General features: G+C 36.1%; 1 protein-coding gene across 2 annotated transcripts in view; it reads right to left on the minus strand.

Moving 5' to 3' along the window:
* The window catches only part of COL11A1 (collagen type XI alpha 1 chain), a 188,587-nt gene extending 178,331 nt beyond the window's left edge, over window positions 1–10,256 (minus strand). For both annotated transcript variants that reach the window (XM_007532663.2, XM_007532666.2), the window contains exon 1: window positions 9,773–10,256. In XM_007532663.2, the coding sequence (XP_007532725.2) occupies window positions 9,773–9,878 (106 nt within the window). In that variant the 5' untranslated portion in view covers window positions 9,879–10,256. The remainder of the gene's footprint in view (window positions 1–9,772) is intronic.
* Window positions 10,257–10,591: the final 335 nt, after the last annotated feature.

The following is a 10,591-nucleotide window of genomic DNA, read 5'->3' on the forward strand; positions in this document are numbered from 1 at the left end:
GGAATAAGCTTTCTTGTTCATCAATAGGCAAATAAAATGATTATTAATGTTGCTATGAATGCAAAATATCAATCCATGTAGTGTTTCTTTAACCTATTAATTAATTAATTAATTAATGTATTTATTTATTTATTTTGCCACCAGGGTTATTACTGGGGCTTGGTGCCTGCATTACAAATCCACTGCTCCTGATGGCCATTCCTTTTATCCCATTTTTTTCCTATTTTACTGTATAGGACAAAAAGAAATTGAGAGAGGGAAAGACAAAGAAGGGGAGGGAAGAGAGACACCTGCAGCACTGCTTCATCATTTGTGAAGGCTTCCCCCTGCAGGTGGGGACCAGGAGCTCAAACCTGGGTTCTTGCATACATAATATGTGCATTAACCAGGTGCACCACCACCCATCCCTTATTAATTTTAGTTATCTGACAGAGACAGAGAAAAATCAAGAGGGTAAAAGGTGACAGAGAGAAAGAGACAACTACAGCACTGCTTCACCACTTATGAAACTTTCCCCTAGCAAGTGGGGATCACGGGCTTGAACCTGGGTTCTTGCACAGTGTAGTGTGTATGCCCAAGTGGGTGCGTCGCTACCCAGCCCCTGTTGTTTCTTTCTTTCTTTTTTTATTCATATTACTATCTTAAATCAAAGTATGGTTTTAGAAGTAATATAGTCACCCAGCAGTGTCAAATATATAAAGGGACCTTTTGAAAAAGTACTCCAGATTATCTTTTTCCAGATTAAGGAAGCTGAAGAGAAATCCCAAGTCATTCACTTTAATAGAATGAATGAAAGTTAAAAGAAGGAGACATAAACACTAAGGACATGACATGATAAAGTCAATCACACCATGCTACCTAGGTTTTTAACCTTGTTCTACTTTTCTGGACAAAGAAGACTATCCAAATTGTGACTGAGTCATATGCTGTACATTCTGGCATCTGGTAGATATTGGGAACAGAAATTAAACTAAATTATTGCTATAATTTGCACCAGTATCTTGGAGAAGACAGACTTATAAACATGTTTAAATAGTTTTTTGTTAACCTTATATTGTTTTTAGTTACATTCTCCCGATTTCCAACAGCTGTTAAGTAGTCAGATCTGACATTTTACAACAAAAGTAATGAGTATACTAAACCATATGTTATTCACTCAAAGTGAAACAAGATATCTATTCCTTGCAATGACTCCTGCTCAGAACAAGCAGAAGACTGAACAAAGAGAATGGAAATCAACCCACTCTGAACTTGAACATCAATAGATAAAGCTGTTGTCACTATATTGTACTTAACAGATGTATTTATTTACTTACTTTTTTTTTATAAGCGCCACTCAGCTCTGGCATATGGCAGTGACAGAGATTAAACCTGGAGTCTAAAGTAAATCAGTGCTGTACTAAGCTATTTTAGCAGTCGTTTAAGTTGTCAATTTCTCCTTAAGTTATTCAAAGTAGTATTTAATAACTTCTGTCTACTTTGGTCCCCTTTGCCACCATAAGTGTTCATAAAATGGTAACAGTGATATATAGTCTCCACATTTGAACTTCAGTACAAACCACAGAAACTACTTGAATTACAAAAGAACTAGAACAGGGTGGGGTGGATAGCACAATCCTTATGCAAAGACATTTCATTCCTGAGGCTCTACAAATCCCAAGTTCAATTCCCCCATATGCCAGAGCTGAGTGATGCTCTGGTTAAAAATAAACAAATAATAATAAAAGAACTAGAACACACAACAAAGTAGGGGAAGCAATAGGTAGTCTGCAGGTTAAGTGTACATGGTGTGAAGTGCAAGGACTGGCTTAAGGATCTGGGTTGGAACCCCTGGGCTCCCCACCTGCAGGGGAGTCGCTTCACAAGTGGTGAAGCAAGTCTGCAGGTGTCTATCTTTCTCTTCCCCTCTCTGTCTTACCCAGCTCTCTCCATTTCTCTCTGTCCTATCCAACAACAACGACATCAATAACTACAACAATAAAACAACAAGGGCAACAAAAGGAAATAAATTAAAATAATAAAAATATTCTTTTAAGAAAGAAGGGGAAGCAATAAGGTTCTAAAGCAATTGTGTGACCTTAAGCATGACAATAATTTTCCTATTTTTTAAAAAATTTATTCTTTTATTCTACTTTATTCTTCATGAATAAAGTAGAAATTGTAATAGTATCTTCTAGAGCAGTTATCAAAATTAAATGAGGGGAAGAGGAGATGCATAGTAGTTATGCCAAAAGACTCTCATGCCTGAGACTTCATGGTTCCACATTCAATCCCCTGCACCACCATAAGCCAGAGCTGAGCAGTGCCCTGGTAAAAATAAATAAATATATGAGATTATATTTATTTATTATATATTAAATATAAATATATTTATATATAAATATAAATATAAATATAAATATAATATATTAAAAGTACATAATAATAAAAGCTGACATAAAATAAGGATACATTCATTATTAGGTCTTACTATTGCACCTGCCTGGAGACATGAATTAAGTTCTGAAATATGAAAGTATATACATATTAGACCACTGAGAAGGAAACAAAGTATATTGAAATATAGAGGAAAATATGGACAAGAGATTTATCATGACTCAAGTACAGGTAGTGAGTGAGGAGAAAGCTTTGAGCTACCACACACAGAGAACTACCGTATCCTGAAGGGCCCTCTCAATCATGTTATGTCATTTGGACAATTCATTTATCCTTTAGAAACAGCTGCATATTATGAAGGCCCACCAATGTTTAAAAGGGAAAAATACAGTAAATAGTAACTTGTTCCACTGTGAGACTCTTATCTTAAAAAGAGCTGTCAAAGCAAATATCATTCCAATATCTATTTCTTTCTCTGCACATTTACCTAAAGGTACAAAGTACTAATGTGCTCTGGGGTTTCTTATTGGCCCTGTCAAGAATTGCAACTGTTATTCTGGGGAATGTTATGCATGTACAAACTATTGTATTTACTGTTGAATGTAAAACATTAATTCCCCAATAAATAAATAAATTATTTAAAAATAAATAAATAAAATAAAATGCTCAAAAAAAAAAAGAAAAAGAGAGAATATAATAAAGATAGTAATAACAACCATAACGAAGCTTAAGTTCTGAAAAACGTACAATCATTGAAAACAATATGTCATAAACATATGATCTGAAAAAGGATAAATTGGGTAAATGTGTCACTATTTAGATTATAAATCGAAGTTTTAATTCAAAAAAATATCCACAGAGATAGTAATAACCATTGTTAGAATGGAAATGGGAAAAAGAAAAGAAAGAAGAGTTGAGGGTAGGGGAAAGTAGAAAGAAGAGAAAAGGGCAGTTGAAGAATGAAAATTCATCTAAGGAATTTGGAAGCAGAATAAGAAATTAAAAAAAAAAAAAAAAAGAATTGCAACTGTTGCTTTTGCTGGCACTCATCCTAGGGAAGTTGTAAGTGAAAAATCCCAGTGAGGAAGGAAAGCCAACTGCTTCATACAGTCTAAGATTCGTTCCTTTAAGCCCGGATGCCAGTTAACCAGTCAGACAGAGGAAGGAAGCTCCCACTGACACTCTATGCGCTCAACTTCTATGAATAGGGACCTTCATTTGCCTGTACAGTAGAAGGCCATTCAAGAGCAATTAAATTTGGTTAAAATAGGAAAGAAATGCTTTTCAAGAAAAAAAGAAGGTTTGAGGGGATTGCAAAAGTTGATTGTGCTAAAGCACTTTTACACAGGTTTGTTTTAGTTCTCAATTGTCAAGTTGTATTTAAGCTGGTCTCTTACTCTGAAATATGATAACCTTTCTTTTCTCTTGAGTTCTTTCTCCTAAATTAATAGCACTGTCTCTAATTCCATGCGCAGCAAGCAAAGAGTTTATTTTACCAGATAACAGTAGGTTTGGTGATCAGCCAATGTCTAAAGAACCACTAGCCAAGTCAGCAGTAGGCCAAAGACTGCACCTGATAAATACATATTACTAAATCACTTTAACATTGACTTTTCATCTGCTCTATTAACTACTATTATTCATCTTGAGTTCCAACACTATTGAAAGTAGAAAGCTACTCACCTATAAATATAATGTGGTATTGGAGCTATAAAAGAAGGAGAAATAATGGTAGATACAGTAGAAGATGCAGTTAAAGGGGAAGAAAAAAGTCAAAATTACACAAGAGAAATTAAAAGTTTGGGGATGTCATTAGAGTATATTGAGAAATACACACACACACACACACAAATATATATATATATAATTTGAAAATTTATCCTTCATTGATAGAATTTTGGGAAAGATCAAAAATTTGTATATAACACTATGCATACCTCCCTTTCATCTTTGCTAGGGAACAAAACATTACTTATATATATATATTTTTTAAAAAGTTTGGCTTCCTCTCAACACTCCCAGAGCGGGTCACATTTCTCCAGTACTAAGTGAGGGAAGTGAAGGAGTAAAAAACAGAAATGCAGATCAGTTCTTAGTCCCACTCTACAGTTGCCTTGAATTACTAATGACTACACCAACTGCCTGTAATAATTTCTCCCAAGGTAGGGAGGGGGAAAAAAAGTGTATTTGGAGAACAATAGAATTCTGGTTTTAGATATCTAAAAGTAATCATTAAGTTTGCATATAATGATAAGGATGATTCAGTATTTACAAAATCCCACCTTTATATAAATCCTATATAAATCTCTAGAAGTTAATCATGAGCATATAAATATTTGCTTCCACAGTATCTTCTTCAGATGTCTAAGGACTTCTTTTACCTGAAGATAGAAAAACACGTCCTTTGATAGAAATACTAGATCTTCAAGAGCTATATGTAAAGATATATTTTTTCTGTTTCCTCAAAATTCATGTGATAATAAGATTTATTACAGTTGTTGGCAACAGTATAAATATAATGAAAATTTGTTTAAAGTGTTTTCCTGTAAATTATCTGTCTGTTTATTCTTAAAGTAACAGGTAATTACAAATGCTTTGATAGACAATATAAAACACACACACACACACACACCTTAATTAGAATTAATTATCTGACTTGTTAGCAACAGCTATATGATTATATATAATTATCCAATCTAAAGTCAATTTGAGAAGCACAAAATTTGACATTATTAATTTGAAATAAATATATTTTTTTCTTGGCTTCTTAAAAATTCAAAATTTTGCCTTGACTTTCATCAACAACTTTAGAGAGGATAAAATCCAGCAATAAATGTACAGAAATATCATCTAGAGACTATTTTTTTCCATTCTGATGGAAATAATATTACAGAATCACATATTTAATTATACTGAAAATGTAGATGATCCAGACCAGTGACAAAGCCCACTTGAATAATGTGCTTCTTTGTCATGGGAGCAACAAGGTTAAGCTCAGCAAGCTTAAAGTACTGAAGGAAATTAGAATTATGGTCATTTTCACTCTCTTGCTCTCTTTCTGCCTCTCTGTCTCTCTCTCTCTCTCTGCCTCTCTCTCTCTGTCTCTCTCTCTGTCTCTCACTCTGTCTCTCTGTCTCTGTCTCTCTGTCTCTGTCTCTCTCTCTGTCTCTCTCTCTCCATATATGTATATATATGAAAAGGATATAAGAAAGAAAAAGAAAATAAAAAAAATACAGTCAAAATTACCTTTTCGCTATCATAGGAAACTGAGAAACCAAAAGTCATTTATAGTCCCATTTACTAACCAAATTTCTTTAAAATGGTCATTTTTATTTCATCTTTATACTAATCTAAGTATCAGAACATATACATTTAAATTATATTTGATCATAATATAAAGTCTCAGACTACAATTAATCATTATTTGAATATTTTAAAACTATGTCAGATCTTTATTTTACAGATTTGAGACAATCTTAAATACTATAAAGAGATTGTTATGACTTTATTATGAAAGGTTATTCTTCTACAAATGTCTCTATGACTTCATTTCCTCACTAATAAAATTAGAGCAGACAGAAAAAGAGTTTCAATGCTAATTTCTATTCTTAGTGTTTTTTTTTTATCTAAATATTGTTCAACCTTGAAAAATTCATTTTTTGATTACACAGACTATTCCAAAAAAATTCCTCATTTGACTCCACTTATTACCATTAGTCAAAGCTTAAATAAACTAACCAGAGAGGAAAGAAAAAAATGTCTCAGAAAAAAAAAAAAAAGGGGGTAAGAAAAGGTGGTTACTTTGGGTTTTGTTTACTTATTCATTAGATATACAATGGGTTTCTTCTATTTTAGTCACAAATTGAGACAAACACAGAACCTAAAATCATCAATTAACTATTAGCAATTTTGCACATACATTCCTCACCTTTGCACCTTCACAGTTTTGCTTAAAACTATGACACTATTTCTCTGAGAGTAACATTTATAAAACACCCTTTCAGTTAAGGATTTATTAAGAAATCAGTTATCACCTTAGGATACTAATACATTTAATTTTAAAACTAGTAAACAAGTATATGAATGTATATCATTGAATGTATATACCCTAAACTAATGTTATCTGTATAAAATATGTAGTTATTTCTCATAAAATACATGGATTTAAATTTTTCTTTATTTTACACTTTGCTCTTTTTTATTTAAAAAACTCACAGAAGCAATGTTACTAGCCTTAGCAAACCAAGTGGTGAACTTGTTATCAGAACCATATCTGATCTTGTAACTAATTTCCGATTAATTATCCAAAAGGGCAAACTTGATCTCTTTGCAGGACTGGATTTACAAATACTCTGGAAGTCAGCACCATTTCACCTGCTGCTCCCGGGCACTCAAAATGAGACTCTATCTAGCAGGACTCACTACTAATTATTGACAAGCTTTGAAAATTCCTTATAAAACTAGTTAGCTCTTTGCAAAATACAGCATTGGCTTCACCAAAGGTGTTGTCTGTTATTCATCAGACTAACGCTTTAATCCATACTTGTTGTCATTATATATATATACATATATATATGTATATATATATATGTATATATACATATATATTATTTTTAGCACTTTCAACAGGTTTTAGTTAAATCCATCTATCTTCACATAGTAACAATGTAATTACTATAAAGTCAAGGCAAATCTCAGGTGTTATAAATAACACCTACATCAGGTGTTATACATAACGAGACTAATGAAGAAATCCATAAATTCCTGAGATAAACATTTATTTAATCAGAGGCAAATACATGATGTAAAGTTACTACAAAGACACATACTAAAAATAGTACTTTTACAGTAATAATAAATACTAATTTTTTAAATTATGCTAGAGATGTCCAAGTTACAGAGCTTAGATTTGAAAAGTACAATAGTGACTCTGAGATCATAAATTTTATTTTGATCTTTTTGTCTCCAAAACTTTGCTCTTTAAGGTTAGAAACTTCAACATTCTAATTACATTTTTCTTTAAAGTTTACATTTATTATGAACCTAGAGCTTTTGAAAGCTATCATATTTTAATCCAAGAAGCAACAGTAATAATAATAATCTAGCAGCTCTCAGTTTTAAGTCATCTTTGGTTTGAACAGTCAAATCACATCACTGCATCTCAGCAAAACCAACAAGTTGTAGAATGGTGCTAGTACATACATCTTTTATACAGAAGCTATAGTAAAAACCTATTCATTATTTTCTATTTCAAATCTAAAGGCTAGTAAGAGAACTGGGTACTAGACTGTTCCCTTGAGTGATGATTCAGGCCATTATTTCCTACTTAAGGATTAAATTTTATAATTTCATTTTGAAGTTTATTAACATATATATAGCCTTCTACTAAGTAATTAGCACATAGCAACCTGGTGACTAGATGCCACATGTAAGCAATCATATACCTTTCAAGATGTTCCCTCACATATGACAGATACTACATGTGATACTTAAATTTTGCTAGTTTGTATATTAGTTGGCTTATAATACAAACAATAGGTGTAGCAATATGGACCTACTATAAGCCTGAGATATTTTTTTAAAAAGCTTATTCTGAAAGGAAGCACAAAGATTCCCAGTGAAATAATCCTTGATCACAAGTTGTGGTGTTTCTTGAGTTCATATTTCATCTATCTCTACTGAAGCTATCCTTTGTTTCCATAATTTAAATAAGTAGCTGCCCCAAATGGATATTTTGTCCATTTGTGTGACAATATGAAAAGTACAGTATATATATTCTTCCTTAATTGAGCATGCTGTTCCAGTATGTTTTTTTTTATATAAGGACTTTAATAACCCAGATGCTTGAATCGCAAATAATACATAAAACCAGCAGAGGGCAGAATTGCTGGCAGAATTAACCAAGCTAGCTGGTGGCCAGGTACCAAAGGTAAAATGTAAACTTCAAATAGATTCTACTCTCAAAGATCGATCTTTGAAAATGTAGGAACGAGTGGATCATTTGAAACATCAATATTAACTCCATAAGACTCTGCTGTGATGAAGAAAAAATATACGGGGGCGGGGAGAAGAGAATCCTGCACTATCTACTACTCAGGAAGATGAACACCAAGTGCAGGAAAGAAATGAAGACCTGATTTCTCAGAGTTCAAGCTCCCTAACTCAAGAGTTAGGGAATGCTAACTCTCTTCTGGGAGACCTAGGATCTTGGAGCCTAGCAGGGCCAGACCCAGGCTTCTGCTAAAGCCAGCTCTTTGAAGTTGACAATTCCTTTCTTTCTCAGCCAATATTTGTTACTGTCTTACCTACCCTCCACTTCTCTGCGCACTCCGGACAACACTGGCTATTTTACTCTGAACTGCCTAGGCTCCCTTAGCTCCAAAGGCATTCGCCCGCCAACCAGCAGTGTCTACAGCACCTAACGGACCACTCCTGCTAGATGCCTTTGCTGGAAGGGCGGGGAGGAAAGAGAGGGAGGAGGCAGAGGGGAGGAGTGAAGTCGCTCTCCCTCCTAGGGTACTGACAGAGCTACCATCCTCAGAGCAGGTCTGGTCATTGACTATTTGGTGGTGCCACGTAGGAACTTTTTCTTACCTCTCTCCTCCCGCCCCGTCCCAAAGCCCCCTCCCCTTTCCTCCTTATTCCTATTACTCCGCCCCCCCCTTTTTTGGCGAGTTTCATCAGTCTCTAAGAGAACTGCACGTTCAACCTGCAAGAAGGGGTGGGTCACACTGGGAAGGAGAGACCTGAAATTCAGAGAAAACTGTTCTTCCTATTTTCAACTAGTTCCATATAACCTGCCAACTTTTACATATCTTTAGAATTTCCCTCTCTCTCTCTCTCTCTCTCTCTCTCTCTCTCTCTCTCTCCAGTATTCTAGATTCAAGTCCCTGCGTTCTATTATATCCTCAAAGTAAAACCGCCTGTTTTTCACTTTCTCCCAGACAAAGAACTTTATCAAGGTTCATTTTATACCCTTTCTCTATATTTTCTCCTCAGTTCACCTTTAAAAGGCTATTTCCATTATTTAGAACTTGAAGAAACCAGATGTGTCCAAAGAACAGTCTAGGACTACGTCTCAAAGAAAAGCTTTATACAGTTGCCCTTGAAGTCAAGGTAATATTCTTTCCTCTTTTCAAAGACTCTGGAAAGTGGTGAAGAGTAGGCTCTGTGACTGACAGATCTTTTTTCACACACACCCCACCTCCTTTCCCACTACTATTCCACCTACATTCTTTTCCCTCTCCAGTCTTCACTTCCAACCAGGTGGCAGCTGCAATTTATTTAGAGAATTGCTTGAAGGCTCTATTTTTTGGGGGGTGCACTTAGAAGAAGGGGCACAAAATGAGACAAATAGAAGAAAATCTCCCACCTTCCCCCATTTTTTTTTTCTTACCTCCTCTGACCTCTCTAGCCTGGAAGAGGAAAGTCAATGCGAGAGTTGTTATGATGAAATCCCAGAGCCACCGTTTCGTTTTCCACCTAGAGGACCACAGCTCCATCTCCGAGCCTCAAGCTCACAAGTGTGAACCCAGCCCACGAAATTGCGACTCCAGATCAACTTCGTCCCTTCCACTGTACGGTCCGGGATGTTTGCTACAGAGCCATCAGGGAGGAGAGGTGGAAAAAGTCAAAGGGCTTTTTTTTTTTTCTTTTAAATATGATGGTTTGCTTCCTTCCTGTCTCTCGCCCCCTCCTCTCTCTCCCTCTCGGTGGGTCCCTCCGCCTGGACCCTCGATCCGTCCTCTGCCGGGTCCTGCCTTCAGACTGAAAGCTGAAGAGGGGCTTGAAGCAAAAATCTGAGAGCACTGCGTGCCCCTAAAGGCTTCATGCCGTCAGAGGGCCGGACGAGAGGCTCTGAGCAGCCCCCTCCTCCGCCCACTCCCCTCCCGCGCCCCCCTCACCCAGAGGGAAACTGACAGGTCTGCTGAGGGTCGGACCCAATCACACGCTGCTCGCACGGCCCGAGCCCGCCCTCCTCTCCCGGGGCAGGAGAATCTGGACTCCCCGCAAGCCCAACCCACTAACCACCCCCCACCTCCCCACTCTAGTCCTTCCTCCTTTCCTCCCCAAGCCCCCAAGCATAGATGGGAGGGGGTAACTGGGGCCGGCATGCTTGGCTCCTGCACCTTGGGAATGAAAGGAATTGCAGGAGAGCCCCCGGAGCCCATGGAGTTTTCAAGGAGCTTCTGTATTCAATAAAAACAGCTACTTG

Source organism: Erinaceus europaeus, chromosome 11 (genome assembly GCF_950295315.1).
Source record: "Erinaceus europaeus chromosome 11, mEriEur2.1, whole genome shotgun sequence".
In the NCBI taxonomy this organism is placed as follows: Eukaryota; Metazoa; Chordata; class Mammalia; order Eulipotyphla; family Erinaceidae; genus Erinaceus; species Erinaceus europaeus.